Source organism: Gobio gobio (assembly GCF_949357685.1).
Source record: "Gobio gobio genome assembly, chromosome: 7".
In the NCBI taxonomy this organism is placed as follows: Eukaryota; Metazoa; Chordata; class Actinopteri; order Cypriniformes; family Gobionidae; genus Gobio; species Gobio gobio.
Window position 1 is genome coordinate 32491856 of NC_137103.1, and position 17890 is coordinate 32509745.

General features: G+C 37.4%; 1 protein-coding gene across 2 annotated transcripts in view; it reads right to left on the minus strand.

Annotated features, from left to right (window-relative positions):
* tmeff2a (transmembrane protein with EGF-like and two follistatin-like domains 2a) overlaps positions 1-17890 on the minus strand; it is a 76688-nt gene that overhangs the window by 11710 nt on the left and 47088 nt on the right. For both annotated transcript variants that reach the window (XM_079820891.1, XM_079820890.1), the window contains exon 5: positions 1479-1578. In XM_079820891.1, coding sequence (XP_079677017.1) covers positions 1479-1578 — 100 coding nt within the window. The remainder of the gene's footprint in view (positions 1-1478; positions 1579-17890) is intronic.

Here is a 17890-nt window from a genome sequence, read left to right on the forward strand (position 1 = left end):
GAGATTCCAGTCACCAGCTCCATCCTGGCAAGAGTATCCCGTGGCTCCATGTCAGTTCTCCCGAGCCCTTTACTCCACCTCGACCTTCCTCTGACACTTCAGCATCTTCTTGGCTGCACGTTCCCTCAGCTCCACCAGGGCTCTTCAATCCTGAGACTCCACCAGGCTCCCTCGTCCCTCCCGCTCCAACTTGAGTCGACCCCACTAGACTTTGGTGTTCCATTCCTCTGGCTGTGCCTCGTCCCTCCATCCCTCTGGCTCTGTCAGGCTCCTCCTTCACCCCAGTGTTGCCTGGGTCCTCAATCCCTCCGGCTACACCCTGGCCTGCCGAGTCTCCGTCTCCACCTCGGCCCCGGAAGCCTGCAGTTCCACCTCGGTCCTCCGGATCTCTGGTGTCACCTTGGGTCTCAGTCTCCTCGATTCCACCTGGGACTCCTCCATCTCCATCAATCGTTGCCATGGTATCATTGAGGGATTCTCCACCATGGCCTCCTACCTCCATCAACGCTGCCATGGGCCTACTTCCTGGCATGACAGCTTTCATGTTACCAATTTTTTATGTGAACCGTGCCCCGTTTCAAACTGCCAGTGTGCAAACGCCCTCACATTTACATCATGATATACTATAAGCAATATGTCATGAGTAACGAGTGCAATATCTCACAAGTTCTGTTTTTCTGTCCAGAATAGCATGAGACCAAATGCGATACTGATCTTATGCAACAGTTAATATTGTGTTGTTTTAGACACAATATTGTCTGTTTTGCCAACGAAAATATAAAGGCAAAGCAGAACTGTTCGTCTCCGACTCAATACACAGCCTTCATTTCTGAACAAATCGGGTGAACCAATAATTCAATGGACCATAAAGAGAACCATTTACATTTACCAGCCGTTTGAACGAATCGAATGAATGAATGACTCAATGAATTATACTCTAAATAAGAAACTAGTAACTCCATTAGACATTTACCACCACCTACTTGCAGTTTTAGTTTATTATTTAGAGTATAATTTCATTAAAAATAATTTAAAATTTCCATATTAATAAAAGCAAACATTAAAGGTATAGTTCACCCAAAAATATTTCTTTATGAAGCTACTTTTTGTAATGTCTATTTGATTTTTTACACAATAATGGCTTAAAATGATCTTTTGGAAGTAATTTCTCAGCCAAATCTGATGTGCGATTAATTAGACTAATGAATTGCCAACGTTGTGTAATTAATTAGATTACAAATTTGAATCGCTTGACAGCCCTAGATTTACATCTATTGTTCATACAATAAGGAGACCAAGACTTTTGTGAATTACTTACATTTCAGTCAGGTTTGGAATTATATAGAATTACATGACTAAATAATGACAGATGTTATTTTAATTCACTAAAGAAATGCTTAGCAGGACATCTTTTCTTTTTATCCTGTTTAGTTTTCTTATTCTGTATTAGTTCTCCTACAGTTTGTTTTTGTGCTTACCAGACATCTTCTGCATCAACGTCACACTCCGCCCCAAACTGGCAAATGTCACAGGTGGACGTCTCCTTCTGTCCATTCTCTGCCGAACCCTCGTTCCCTGCTTGGATACACAAAGCCAGCATAAGCTATTAAAGGTCTGACAAATATTACTTGGGGAAAGATGTGCAGGTAATCACAGTCCGTCTCTCTCTCTCTCTCTCTCTCTCTCTCTCTCTCTCTCTCTCTCTCTCTCTCTCTCTCTCTCTCTCTCTCTCTCTCTCTCTCACACACGCAAACATTCATGAATAGATGGAGAGACAGAGGACAGACATAATTCTCATTCTGCCTTTGTCTCTGGCTCTCATGAGAAGTTGAAATCCCCCACTGATCTTTCCTCAGCCTCGCCCCTCATTTCATCACGATGATTTCTGATATGCAGCTCCTGCTCCCTGGCGATAGAGGCTTCCCAGGAGCCGAAGCTTAAAGCCCCTCGCTATCGCATATCTGCCCTCATCAGTGGACGGGGAAAAGCAATCCTGTACGCCATGGAATTTAAATTACGTCTCCTTCTCAGAGGATCATCGTTCCCCTTTGGATCCTGACCCTCCATTATGAGGTGCTATTTTTAAAACTCAGACCGCAAAGACACAGAGATGAGAAAAGAAAGGCAGACGGATAAAAGGAAGAAAGAAAAGTAAAAAGAAAGAAATATACTAAGAACAACGTTTAAGTCACAGGTGTTTCATTCTTTTCTTTCATTTTGGTGTAGATGACAGCCACAAATCCAAATTTAAATTCAGCAGTACTACATGAGAAACAGTACAACTGCTTTCATACAACAGTTCAATAAACGGTTAATATTTAGTATATAGTCATCATTAACAACATAAAGTTGAGTAACTTACATTTTAGATACAATAGTGGCAGTTATTTTGTGCATTTTGCTCCACCATTGAAAATAGTTTGAAACGAGTAGTTTGGCCTCAAAATGAAAAGAATCAACTGTTGTGTCTTGTTGCTAAATTGATCAGTATTTTGACGAATCTATGGAGGGAATTATTCAATTATTTAGTTTTGTCATGAATGGGTTAGTATGATTCGATGCCTTACTTAAAGCTTACTTACGACTTACTTAGAAACAGCCAATTGTTTTGTTCCTGAACAAATCAGTGATTTGAACGAATTGCTTGAGGGAATGATTCAAAGACTCACTCAAAAAAAAGGTCACTTGTCAACATCTACTGGCATAGTGATGCAACCCACCACTAATACATAGACTGACAGTCTGTCTGGAAGCACAAAAACAGACAATCGGAGAGACACAAACAATGAAAATTGCAAGTGAATCAATGAAAAACTGTCAAATAAAAGCATGTACCTCCAAAACTGAGAGTATAAAATATAAGATTTTACTTTATTTTGATTACTTTTTGTGAAGACAGTGGCTAACATCACAAGCATGAGCTAAAAGATCAAGCTTTGCTCCAAACATATCTCTTGTCCCACATCATGACCGGAGCTGATTAACCCAATGCCCAGCTTCTCCCTGAGGTGTGGCTGCATGGACCCAAGGGTCTGGAAATGAGAGACATGTTAGAAGGAAGGGGCAGTAACGGTTATCTCCAGCTTTAGATGGACCCTCTGAATCGATTTTCCCTGACCAGAATCACAATCGATCACCAACCCCCTCCGCATTCATCTGGAACTGCTAACAAAAAATCCTGCTTCTGGCCCTGTTTAAGAATATCTATGATACACTGTGTGTGAACACCCAAGGACAATGATTGATTTGATATATCTTTTGTGGATAATGGCAGAACAAGTCTTTGTTGTTTTTTTTAATGAAGAATCTTTAAAGTGCTTTTAATGTTTCATAACCTTAAATGCCTTTGCATTACATTAAAATGTAGCAATCTGAGCACATACCGTGCAGAGGAACAGGATTTGCTTTAAATGGTAGATGGAAAGGAGATACTCAAATGAACAGAAGACAGATGGTGAGTGTCCAAAAAAATGGTTCTTAATGGGACAAACCTACTTGTGCAGAAACTAAGGAGAAAGGTGGGGGTGGATTTAGGGCACAACATGGGCTGTCAGATAGATGATGAATGAAGCCACCCATCTCCTGCACAGTGGTGGAAACTGACCTTCACAACAAATAGCAAGAATGAATGTAACATTCCAGTCTGGGGCGGAGGAGCTGCGTATGAACTGAGATCACATAGCACCAAGTTACTGGATAGAAAATATATTTTTCTTAATCAGTATTTTTGCCTTGTTTTCCAGTGAAAAAACATACCAGCAACAAATTGGATCAGATTTACTAAAGTGGTCACGATTTAACTCAATTACATAAATTCATGGCCATAAATTCATGGGAATAAGTAACATTTATATTGCATTTGATTTGGCTGAATGGCAGGGTTTATTGCACAGGCAATTCAAAACAACTACCGGCCTGACTTCAAGCCATGAGGTAACACATGTAAATTTATGGTCACAATATGTGGGGCTCCATAGTTAAGACTGCATAAAAGTTTTGTTTTCAGAATTTACAATGTTTCAGCTTAAAAAACATGATCGTTTTTCAGTGTACTGTAGATCGTTTCGCTTTACCCCATTTGCACAAAATGCTCTTTGATCAATTGTATTGTTTCATTCATGAGCATGAGATGAAAATGAATCTTGAGTGGTATTCCTGGCAATGTACACAATGAATGAATGGTTGGATGATAACTCCTGGGTCATCTAACAAAAAGCAGCTCAGATTAAAATGCGCACACACACCATTTGTGAAATGGAAAGAGTTTAGATCACCGCAGTTAAACATTTGGTGAAACAAAGAGAATCATGAGACTCTTTGTTAAGCTCTCCTGGGACTGTAAAAGGTCACATTTTATCATATATTGTGCTTAACATGTTACTGAAATGCAATGTTCTATTAGCCTACTATGTAAAAACAAACATGTAATGGAAGAAAAGTCTACATCCCATATTCTCCCTGAAGAGATGCCACCACACAAGAACACGATGAGCTCTTAAGGGACGAAAAGGTCAAGTGAATCTCCACAGATAGTGAGGACACATTACATCTTTGAATCAATAGAGAACGTAGGAAGCATAATGCTTACAGTGGAAAGATGATAGCCTGAAAGAGGATCTTTGGATTTTCACTAATCTCTACGAGCTAATGATGCTTCTTCTATGCGGTGAATGTGACATTTAAGCATTACGCATGATCCACAGAATCGTCTTAACACTTACTTTCTTGAGAGAATCTCAGAGTGATGGCATTTTTCCCCCTCCCTTTGTATTGCACTAACATGCCTTTTTTCTGGCAATGATTGCAAAATTCATGGAATGACTGAATCATAAAGTCATCATGTGCCACAAAATTAGGGATGTGCATGACTAGAGCTCAATCCAACTAGCCGGCTAATAAAAACTCTACAAATATTGCAAATTGATTACTTAGAGCTTTTACATGTGCATCGGTGTAATCATAATGGTACGCTTCATTTCAAATCGTTTTCTAAGATATGGGTATCTGAGTACAAATGTTATTTTTAAACCTTGATGTTTTTATTAAAAAAAAATAATAATTTTTAAACAAAGGGATTGTTTAGTTTGTTTGAGAATACCATTATTGCTTTACCATTATACATTTCATGTACATATCAGAATAATAATTTTTTACATATTTTAATCATTTACAACTTATTTAGCTTTCAGAGGATCACTTATATTTTTAACAATTTTGAAGTTAAGTACTCTAACACAGAGGTTCTCAAAGTGTCCCATAGCCAAATAGAGGGCCCTGTGATTTACGTAATGTAGAAAAATTGCAGAATACAGTCATACAAATGGAATTTACAGTATAATGCGGAATGTCACAGAATTTGGCAAATTTACACTTAAACAAATTGTGATATGCATTAGCATCTGTGAATATTAAAGCTTAAAACGACTGCTATTTAAAAATGAAATCTGCATGTTCTCTGGTTGAATGAGTGCCGCAGGCGAGCAGTTCCGTCTATACATACTCAAGCATGTCAGATGCTTGTGCTCATGGTGTTTTTAGCATCTGTCGTTTCACTATATAAGGGCATGAACATATGGATTTACTCTCCAGACCTGCTCTGAGAGTCACTTAACCAGCATTTCATCATTTCATTTGATAAAGCTATCATCAAATCATATGCACACAGAAACCCAAAGGTTTTCAGGACAACCCGTCAAAATAAGAGTTTGGTTTAACATGAATAAATAATAACAAAAAATATATTATTATTGTACAGTAGAATGTACTACACCGTAATAATTAAAGTAATACTTCTAGTATTACTAGTATTACTACTACTAGTAGTAATACAATTATTAAAAGATTGAGAACCCATGTTCTAACATTCATACAAAAATCCCAAAAATGTAATATTTGACATTTTGTAAGGATGTATATTTCTACATTTGACCTGCAAACTTGTCTGATAAAAGCAGTACCAGGATCTCAATGCTCCAATCACATAGTCATCAACTGAGTCTCCACCACATTGGGTCCATTATAACCTACTTCACACAAATAAGGCTCTGTGAATATCCCGGTTCAATTGGGAAAAGCATGTCGTAAAACCCCCTCTGGCACTTTGCCTCTTCTATCCACACCTGACAGCATAGAAGACCTTGCCAATGACCCATTTGCGCATGTAATTACAGCAATCCGCTGACGACGGTGGCGCAGAGCGAAGGTGTCTAATTTTGTGGAGTGCTCCCGAGGCTCTTTTCTTCCACTGGCTGACAGCTTTTGGAGAGCGTTTTGAAAGCCAGATGAGGGTTTGAATTGGCAAGAGCAGTATGAGCCAACGTGCGAAATTCAGGAGAGGAGGCCTGAAACGGGCTGCCCTTCTTCTGAGGGATTAGGGAAAAGAATTAGGAGAGGAATTATGGCTTAAAACTTCATTTTTTCCAGCTTTGGCCAGATTAAGTGCTGCTCGCTGAAAGTCTTCCATTGAGCGCCTATAAGACCCAGCAGAAGATCTACGAATCGGTTTCACTCTGGGTCATTACACTGCACAAAGGTCAACCATGTAAACTAAACACACAGATGTTTCCATACCACTCAGCCCCCACATAAGAACCATTTCACTTGCATTTGATACAGCTGTACTGTTTTTAGAGCTCTCCATTATTCTCCCATGAGAAGTGCTACAAGGTTCAGAGCCTCTTATATTCACACACAAACCAGCATTTGTGCTGATCTCCAGCTCTGACTATGATCTGCCCCTGATGGCACCCATAATAACACCCGTGATGGAAACGCTCTCAGTAATATAATGGAAGAAGAGTGCAGGGGAAGGAGCTGAGATGAAGAGTAGAGGGTGACGAGAAATGAGAGGAAAAACAGGATGGAGAGAACATCAAATGACGTTTGTGGTATGTAGCACAGAGAACGAAAGAAAGAAAAACAAAACTAAGTAAACACGACAATGACGGAGAGTGTTTGAAAACAGATGAAGAATGAGAGACAAAGAGACAGACTGAAAAAAAAAACACACACATAAAGGGACAGAAAAAACCCCATCTCCAGCAGCTAAGCGGTCGATGGACAGTCAATAAAGTGTCACTTTCTGCAAGCTAAGAAGCCGGCCTTGATGAAGGGATCTGACCAGGATCGAGGCTGAAATTATTTGTATTAGTGGCCATATCAACTGCTTTACCCACTGGATGTCCTTCCCTAAACCGCACTCTCATATTAGACCAAGATCTTGTAACGCTTTCTTACATGCATAGCTGTTTTGAATTTTGAAGCTTTGAAGGAAGATACTGCTATTTAACAAAGCCTATACTGTTGTGTTTCCACTTCCTTATGGTCTTTATTTTTATGAAATATCCATTAAAGGTCTTTTTAACCACTTCAGCTCTGCAGCATATTTAGAATTTTTTAGAGAATTAGGCATATCTGAATTTAAAAGAGCGCCCTACCCACATACATTGGAGTAAATTGATAAAAACGTCTCATTTTACAGAAAACACTCTAAATTTTAACACAGTGATGGAATATTGCATATATTATATTGTATTTATGCACAGTTTTATGATAAACATATATAAAAAGTCATATTTTGATTTATTTTTTAATTTGTTATTTGAAAATCTATAATTTTGAATCTGTTTGGTCTATTTCCCTTCAGAAAATTTCTGTGGATTCCACTAGGTGTCAGTAAACAGGGGAAAAGGGAATCCTCTTGATATCTCCTTCCAAAAAAAAGTTATTGAGATTAATCTGTGCAAACTATCTACTACTCATCTCCTACTCATACTCATCTCCATTGATTTTCCATAGTCGCTGGGAAATCGAAAAGAAGGCTCTGCCTCCTCAACTTTGTAAGATCTCGGGCTCTGATTGGTCTAGAAGCATGATCGACATGTCTATAGAGAGCTGAGATACTCAGCTTTTTTGACGTATGACGCAATATGTGATGACGTCGTCAAAAATCATGGCTAACAGAGACGATCAAAACTAAGGATAATAAGAGTATTTGTCTGCATCACATGTTTTGATCTGGACATCGGTGACATTTTACAGTGTTATTTGGCCATGCATGCTCACAGACATGTGAAAATGGTCTCATTTTGAAGAAAAGGCTATTAGCTCCACAACGTGTTATTGATGCGAACAGGAATATGACTCATGTGTTTGCTTGTTCAAAGGAGTAATTTAAATCTTTGTGACTCTTTTGATAATAACGTTACTGTAAAGTGTTGCACAGTGATATTCTTGAGGGTAAGAGCTTTCTATTGATTTATGTCTGTTTTTGGTGAGATTGTGTGATATAAATATGAAATTTAATAGTATTCATAGGATTCTCTCAAGGGGGGGGGGGTGGTCATTACGCATGATCAAATTCAGACCTTATTATCTTTTTCTATGTAACATAAATGCAAAAGTGACTGGGTTATAAAGAAAGCTGTTCTGATCTTTCAAACGATACCATATATGTCTAGTTTTGTGCTGTACAACTTATAGATTTTTTCAAAAGATTATGATGATGCAATATTGGACCCACGGGTGGGTCGGTGAGGGGGTGCAGAGCTGAAGTGGTTTTAATTAAATTCTATACTATTAATGAAAAACAATAAATGGAAAATAACACACTTAAAAACAAAAATCAATTGTTTTAAATGCTACCAGTGAATTTAGGGAGGGATTGGTTAAGAATTACTCACTCTTAAAAATAAAGCTTATTTACGGGGATTGATGGTTCCATTAAGAACATTTGGCATCCATTGAGCCTTTCCATTGCACAACAACAGGTTCTTTATAGTGGATAAAGTTTCTTTGGATTATTAAAACCCAAAATGGTTCTTTTATGTCATTGCTGTGAAAATCCGTTTTTGGAACCTTTATTTATCAATAGTCCATTTAACAGTGTTTTCAAAGATTCACTTTCAAAGGATTAAACATTAGATGAAGCCAAAGGAACTCTCAGGCCCTGTTTACACCTGGTATGAAGACACATTTTGGTTGATCACGATGATACTAAATACAGGTGTGAACGGGGTCTAAATAATTTTCAGCTTGTCCAGAGGTAATCATAAATGCATTGTGCATGTGGTCGAATGTGTTCGAACAGCCGCAAAAGACCTAAACATTATGGGAAGCGCACTATAGCCAGACAGGATTAAAATTTTGTCAGCTGAAGACCCAAGTTTGGTTTGAAGATGAAAATCGTATAAGCACAATGTTCTCTCACCCTTCCTGATTTCTAACATGCGCTCACAGCGTTCGGCGTGGTCTTGTGGCTATCAGAGCAGAAGTGAATGCTGCTGCTCTCTGAATGTTTCTCCGTCGTCTCCGGTCGCGTTCATATGTAAATTGCGTGAGCTCATTTTGTCCATTGGATCGAAAGGTCTGAAAAAGCCCATACATTTATCCGACCATAGACCCTCGCCTTGAAGAAATCAGGACAGAAGAGGTTGAAAGTGAACAAAAGAGATGGATTAAAACACCAGGTGTAAACAGCAATGTGTCTTCCTCTTACTTGTGATCTGACCGAACAAAACGCATCTTAATACAAAGTGTAGACAGGGCCTTAATATAAAAATAGAGGAAATAAAATATTCAATATCTACATGCTATACTACAATATGTAAAAATAAAAATAAACTCTAATGTGAGCCAATAACCAATATGGCATCAATATACAGTGCATTCTGAAATTCTGTTCTCAAGATACAGGAAGGATGAGGGTAAAAAAGTAATTGATACATTTGGAATTTGAAAAAAAAACATGCATTTTATTTCAACTTGCATTGTTCATGTTCACTTATAAAGATTGTTATGCCAAAAATAAAACAATTTTACATCAATTTATATAAAATATATTTAAATAGTGTTTCATGACCATTTTTATTTGTCCTTTGAACACAAAGTTGCAGAAGTTCAGAACAAATTTAGCAGTTTAATTTTAATAAATGGATTAATACAGTACATCAAACTCTTGTATCTCTAAAGATCAAGCAGCATTTGATTCCTTATATACTATGACCTCTTTATGCCCCCCCAATATATTCTCCCCGCGCACCCCCTACTGCAGTGAATCGTGTTTGTCCGAGCAGAAAGACCATGTCTTTCCATCTGAACTCCCACGCACAGTGGGATGGCACAGAGAGCAGCTGAGATGTTCCAGCTCTGTTTGTGCCAGCCTTTGCCATCGAGCCCCACTAATCCCTCTGGCACCACAGTGCCAATCTTTCACTCCGGATTTACCCGCTGATCTTTAGAAAAGATCCAAATCAGTAGTGCAAGGCAAGCTACACAAAATCTAGCTGCTAAAGGCTATTGCAGAGAGAATTCCATAAAATATGACAAAGTTTAATATGATGTCTTACATAATTTTTTTATGTTTCATTCATTTTGTTCTGATTGTCTATTTATAAAAGAGCAATGCTATTTTCCCTGAAGCGGATCTTATGAACTCATTTGACGATGAATGATTTAGCAAGGACGACGTGAGGTTTTCCACCAAAGTAGAACAACAACTAATTTTTCTGTATCAAGTTAAAAGGTCGTTTCACAACTCAAAGGAATATGAATTCATTGCTCAGAGACCTAAACCAAATTTAGATATTGGCCTTTAACAACATGTGCCCACCAGGGACCTTTCAACACCCAACAGCCAATGCACAAACGAAAAACAAACGAAAACAAACAAAAGCATTTTCACAAGGGATTTTCCTACTTTGCAATCTCACGTTGATGAGGAGAACCATTACACCTTATAGAACACCTTATAGAGTAAATCGAATCACCTTGGAAATGATTAAAGATATATTTAATAAAAAGTATTTAAAAAGAAATAGGTAACACTTTATTTTACAGTGTCCTTGTTACACGTTACATGTACTTACCATAATAATTAGTAATAGAAAGTTATGCATACTTACATGCAACTAAAACCTTACCCTATAGTAAGTACATGCTGTTAATAGTTATAAAAGTAATTAAATATATAATTACACTGTAACAATGACACCTTAAAATAAATTGTAACAAGAAATTACTAAAAATAACTAAAAAATTACTAAATACTTAAAAATAAACTATTTATACCTTCTATAAAAAAATAATGAAAAAACTTTAGAGATCCTTATAAAGTTAGACTGTAGTAAGTTACACTTACTAAAAAGTACTTAAAAAGAAATTATAAAAAAGTTATCTTTATTAAAATGTACAGTACTTAAAGCTTTCAAAGGAAACTCTTATAAAGATCTCTTTAAAAGATGTCTTAAATGTACTTAAAAGAGCCTTACAAAGAAATTATTTACAAAGACACCATTACTAAAAAGTTCTTTGTACTTTATCTTGTGCATGCATGAGAAGTGGCATGTGACTGTGAGCAACAACATTGTAGATTTTATGACCAAAAAAATAAATAAAATAATGCAAGATTATATTTTGCCTATAGCTATCATATATTGTAGATACAATTATTTGACGTTTATAACCTTATACTCTCTAGTTTAATTTGATGCTTTGTATTCATGCTAACTTCAAACCCACTAAAACATTTAGCTATGCTATGGCTGTTTGTGGATAGTTCATTAAAAATGTTACAACCCCTTATGATGATTCCAATTAGTCCAGTTATCAGTCACATCCTCTGTTAAGGCAAAGTCACGTGAGTTTTTTGTTGCGCACCAAGGAATTAATATTATGTAATTGTGTTTCCATCATAGTTTATGAGCATTTACGAGTCTTCTTCTTATCGGATAAAAACAGGGTTTTCTTTGCACATTTTTAGAATCCAGTGTTTTTATGATATCCCAAAATTCACATAAAATAGATGGATGGCAATGTAGATTAGTGACTGAAGCCTTATGTGACGTATGTCACTCACACAAACAGCAATTTAAAAGGACTAAAATAAATACAATCTGTTTTTGTCACTTTAAATTGTTCACTTCAAAACTGATTATTCTTTGTTCTTTAATAAAGTTCTTGCACATGATGTGTGGATGAAAAAGTGTGGATCTTATTTCAGCAAATTGCCACTCAGTGTTACATCTATCCCCAGCTAGTGTCACAACTCACCCCAGTAGTGGGGTAAGCTGTAACAACAGAACTTACATAATCTCTGATTGTGTAGTACACATCCAAGTGAGCTTTATTTGTAGTAGACAAATGTGGCTAATGTGTATCAAAGTTTGAGATCCCCGGTCCCCCTATGCACGTATATGTGCTTCTCTAAATGTTTATTATTATCTTTTAAAGTGGAATGTAATCAGCAAGTTTTAGCCTTTGTTTTATTGATTAACAGCTGCTATGCATTATAGTGTATGTTTCTGACACATGTTTGGTTTGAGTGATCTGATCACTTTGGAGCCCATTTGCACCTGTAACCACCTGTAAGCTTTTATTATGCTTATGCTCAGTCGGCCGTTTCCGCTCTTTCCGTTGCATATGTGGGGTAACGCAGTGCTGTTTTACATGGTTGAAACAATCATACTAAATACATTTGAGTGTGTTGGAAGTTATGTTATAACAATACTCTCTGTGTTCGCTCGGTGGCTGGAATGAGAGACTTTTTCAGGGGTGCAAACTCATCAGGGGTGAAAAAGGTGATAAAAACATTTTACCGCATTTGGCAGGTTGGTGTTAATTTCAAACCAGAATATCACAGAATATTTAGTGTGTGAAAAAATACACAAAAAACGTTTTTATTATTATTATATTATTATTTAAGAAGAAAGTAATTACAAGCAATAAGACAAAAAAAAAACCTACAGGAGAACATATAAATAAATGCTATATGCATTGTATAAATGAATCATATGCATAAAAACACTGCATAGTCTTCATTGTGTAAATGAAATATGTATTTACTCTAATTAAATTTACAAAAGTAGATTAGTCAAGAGCAGTTGTTTGATTAATATGAATGACAGACAACAGGAAAATGAGACAGCTGTCGCTTTAAGCACTGCCCTGGTTTCTCTATGTCTCTGGGTCTATTATACTGTAACAATTGCGTTACAGGTTACTTGTTTACTTTCATTTAAAACAGAAAATGACTGTGTTTACGAGGATACTTGCAAAGGTGGACATTTTGACACATACACATGTATATACTGTATAACCGTTCAAGGCCAATAAAGCGGCAAATATAACTCACATGCTCTCTGAGAAGCGGATGTGTCTCTTGCGCAAATGGAGAAATGAGTCGTCTTTCACTGCTGACTGTGTTTCAAAAGTTTAAAGTTACTTGTTTTTACACCACAATGCTTACAAAAGCATGCAAATGGAAAGCAATTCGACAAATTTGCGGGGACCAATCTTAAACCGGCTTATCCACCTGGCGTGCTATTGGCGGGTTTAACACAATGACGGATAGAGAAGCGATGGATCGTTGGTCTGATTGGTTAAAGGACTTTCCAATTTCGTACAGAGTCATTTGAACTATGCCCGTTGATCACGCCTCTTGTGGTCTGATTGGTTGAAGGACTATCCAATTGCGTCCAGTGTCATTTGAACTATGCCCATTTATCACGCCTCTTGTGGTCTGATTGGTTGAAGGACTATCCAATTTCGTACAGAGTCATTTGAACTATGCCCGTTGATCACGCCTCTTGTGGTCTGATTGGTTGAAGGACTATCCAATTTCTTACAGAGTCATTTGAACTATGCCCGTTGATCACACCTCTTGTGGTCTGATTGGTTGAAGGACTATCCAATTGTGTACAGAGTAATTTGAACTATGCCCATTGATCACGCCTCTTGTGGTCTGATTGGTTGAAGGACAATCCAATTTCGTACAGAGTCATTTGAACTATGCCCGTTGATCACGCCTCTTGTGGTCTGATTGGTTGAAGGACTATCCAATTTTGTACAGAGTCATTTGAACCATGCCCGTTGATCACACCTCTTGTGGTCTGATTGGTTGAAGGACTATCCAATTTCGTACAGAGTCATTTGAACTATGCCCGTTGATCACGCCTCTTGTGGTCTGATTGGTTGAAGGACTATCCAATTTCGTACAGAGTCATTTGAACTATGCCCGTTGATTACGCCTCTTGTGGTCTGATTGGTTGAAGGACTATCCAATTTCTTACAGAGTCATTTGAACTATGCCCGTTGATTACGCCTCTTGTGGTCTGATTGGTTGAAGGACTATCCAATTTCGTACAGAGTCATTTGAACTATGCCCGTTGATTACGCCTCTTGTGGTCTGATTGGTTGAAGGACTATCCAATTTCTTACAGAGTCATTTGAACTATGCCCGTTGATCATGCCTCTTGTGCAGTAGAAAATACATCCAGCAACCTCACGTGAATGAGTAACTTTAGAACTTCAGAAGGCGCGAGTCTGTAGATGTCATTCACTGTGACTCCTGGCAAAACCCATTTTCAAAAACTCATCGGATGATCTAGACGAATCAATAATGACCAATTTTTTGATCGAAAATGTTGCATTTCCCTGAAAGGTGACAAGTTTGCATCCCTGCTTGTTGCACTTAATCGTAATCTAGATCGATATTAGAATATCATATTAATAAAAACAGAATGATTAAATGGCTGTTGCTAAATGACGTGCAATTAATTTTAAAATATATTGTATGATGGAGAAAGCTGTCACTGATTATGCTATGTTAGCCACTTGACAAAATAGTGTTGTCTCTGAGGCATGTTAAAAATGTAACTCGTAGTGAATCAAGAAAATAGCTGATTTCTCTGGATTTAAACAGTGTTGTAAAAGTTTGGGATAATCTAAATACACAATCCAACAAATATATACAATTTTTATAGTGGTTTTTGGATATTTTAATCTAAAAATCTTACATATTGTGCCTTAATAATCCTAAACAGCTGCAAAAATCCTTAAGAAGCTGGACAACAGATGATAAAATGTAATCATCCATTTTGCTTCTAGCCCATAAATGACCCCTACCATGTTACATGTGTCAAGAGAGAAATGTGAAATTCTTTTCCATTTCAAAACACCTCCAGCTCCAGCACAAACTCCATTTTCGACTCAAAGACAGTCAAACAAACCAACAACCTCAGCGGATTTTGCAGATGCATCCCAGGATAAATGAGCCTTTAAGAATTGAAAGCTATATAAACAACCAAGCCCTCAGATGTTTACATTTCAAACTCCGAAGCTTGTCTCCAAGGAGATCAGGCTTAGCTAGTACCAGTAATTTGGGAGCTGGAGACTGCTGTTATGATGGGTATTCCTGCACCACTGAGGGTTGATGCTTTACTGATTTTAACCAGAACAGATTGCAGACGGTTCGTTTTTAGTGGCACTCAAGAAATGAAGCTCACTATTATCAGAGAATAGTGTCCTCGTAAGATCCATGACTGGAAAGGGATTAAACTCCTCATAGATGCAGCCGCTGCAAAACGACTCTATTTTCCCCAGTTACTGTATAAATGCTTCTTCTGCCTTCTGTCTCCGTCTTATCTTTCTCTCCATGCGTTACATTTTCTTTCTCATCTCATGGACTGCAAATCTCCATATTCTATGTTGACATAATTTATTCTGTTTACTGGCAGAAAAAAAAAATCAAACATCTCTTTGTATGTCATTTCAGTTCGGTTCTACTGAATGTATATAAGCCAAAATGAACTCTGCTCTTTTATTTCACTTTCTCTCGTGACCTTGAGGCCCTTTTGTCACTTCCTGCCACAGCTCATCAATCACAATGTCTCCTGACCCGTCTAGTGCACTAATCTCCATATAATCCCACCATTACCGTGGACGGATCATCTTTTTTGTGTCTAGTGTGATTCCTGTTCATCCTCGCTGCCACTTTCCCACTCTCTCCACCCTGCCCATATCATTATATTGTATTTCCTAAAATAAATTTTAATAGAAATCCCCTTCTGCCCCAAGGATGACCCACATTAAAACAGCACATTTATTTTTGAGCGACAGAAGGTTCACACAGCCCCCAATGCACCTTTGTCTCATTTGATTTGCCTCCTTCCACGTGTGCCTGAGATTTACATTTCATCTGCGGAGACCCTGACTATATTAATAACTCCGGATGTATTTGACAGAGCTCGGAACGAATCGTGAATGAGTAGATGCTGCCATAAAATGATTGCATTTTCCCTCTTGTTGGGTCTGGAAATAGCTTAGTCTCTAAAATGGTTTTTCACAAAGGCAACAAGGGCGAATCTGTGTCTTGTTTGTGATAAGAACAAAAGTGGAATATGAAGTCATTTCCATTTTCAATGTTATTTTCAATTTTCATACTTTAAGGAAGCGCTAAATCCTTTACTCTCAGCTTGGGAGAATAAGAACACTGAAAAAAAGTGCTTTGAATTTACATGATTTGATCACGCACATTATTCCACACAAATCAATTAAGTTGACTTATTTTTTCCTTCTCGGTTTAGTTCAATAATTCTTTGTTAGAAAACGTTCATGTAAATTCAACATAATGGAATTGTGGAATGGAATAATTATATTTTAGTTGCCCAATTCAGCAGCCTCAAAATGCTTTTATGCTTGCCCACGACATGATCTATTTTCATTTGTGTCACATTACTCAATTATATTACTAGATTACTACATAGCTATCTACCATAGAAACAGCATGTTACCATGCCAAATAATAGCTCATTGACTAAAGCAATGTACTTCATGTACTAGAAACTGTTCTAAATCAAATCATAAGCCCCCCCTTTCTAAATTTCAACTTTTACTTTTCACATCAAGTTCTGTGCAAAGCATGCTGCGAACTATAAATACCCTGCCCAGTTTCAGTCAATAGCAAAACTGACTTAAGTGGTCCAAAAAGAAATGAGGTAAACTACTATATTTAATGTAAATAAATGGCTAAACTTCTTTGCTATTGAAGCTCAAAATAAATGTAGCACTACTAGACAAAGCTGAGATTAAATATTCTCCAAAAACCAAGTAACCCATTACAATATCTGTCTAAAATGTTAATATCTGTTTTTACTCTTTATGTTTTGTTAGTTTATATAATGTAACTTTTATGTTTGAATCGCTTATGAGCCAAGCTTTCATGCATTGTGTCACATATTGTGATTTTGTTTCTGGTCAGAGCTATAAGGGGCAATATTGAGTAATTGGTTTAACTTTTTCCTATACAAAGCATTCAGAGAGAGTAAAAAAAAAACATAACAGAAATAATTGTTATGATAATATTAATTTTACTCGGTCAGATTAACAATTAAATTAAATGTGCCATCCTTCAGTTATTGGTTCAAAATAGGTTCATTTGCCAGATCAAAAACATGTGAAAAGGCACTGTGACTGACACTGACCATACAACTTCAGTTTTCCCGGAACATACAATGGCGTCACTAAATGATGACGCCACAACTACTGTATAAGAGCATCATTCACAAGTTTCTGCATGTCCCTATAACCACAGCCTGGTGTATTATTTTGTCATGTCATGTCAGTTACGTTAAGACCAAACATCATTCAGTTGATCAGTGATATTCTCTCTCACCGATGACGATGTTGCCTCTACCATTACATCGATTTCTGTCTGACCTAACTCACCTTGCTTGTGTCTTCTGCTATCCTGATTTGCAGGGCCTAAAATGAACACTCGCCAAGCACCAAATGCAAGTAAAAATCGGTGTTGGCGAGTATATGAAACGGTGTCAATAGCCAGTTGGCCGGTAACATTTTTATGAATCCGAACAATGCAATGTTGTGAGAAGATGAACGTGAATAAACGTGACCAACGCTCTGGACAGTTGATGGGACAGTTCTGCATTGTCATGAAAGTTTGAGCCATGCCAATTTAAATATTCAAGCACAAGAAGATGCGAAAGGGAACTCAATTCAATTCGTTTTCTGTGCGCGCACATCCAAAGCGTGCACCCAGAAAGCCGCCTCTCAGACAGCGTGTGAATACGGAATTGAGCTGTGAATTGAGTAAAAT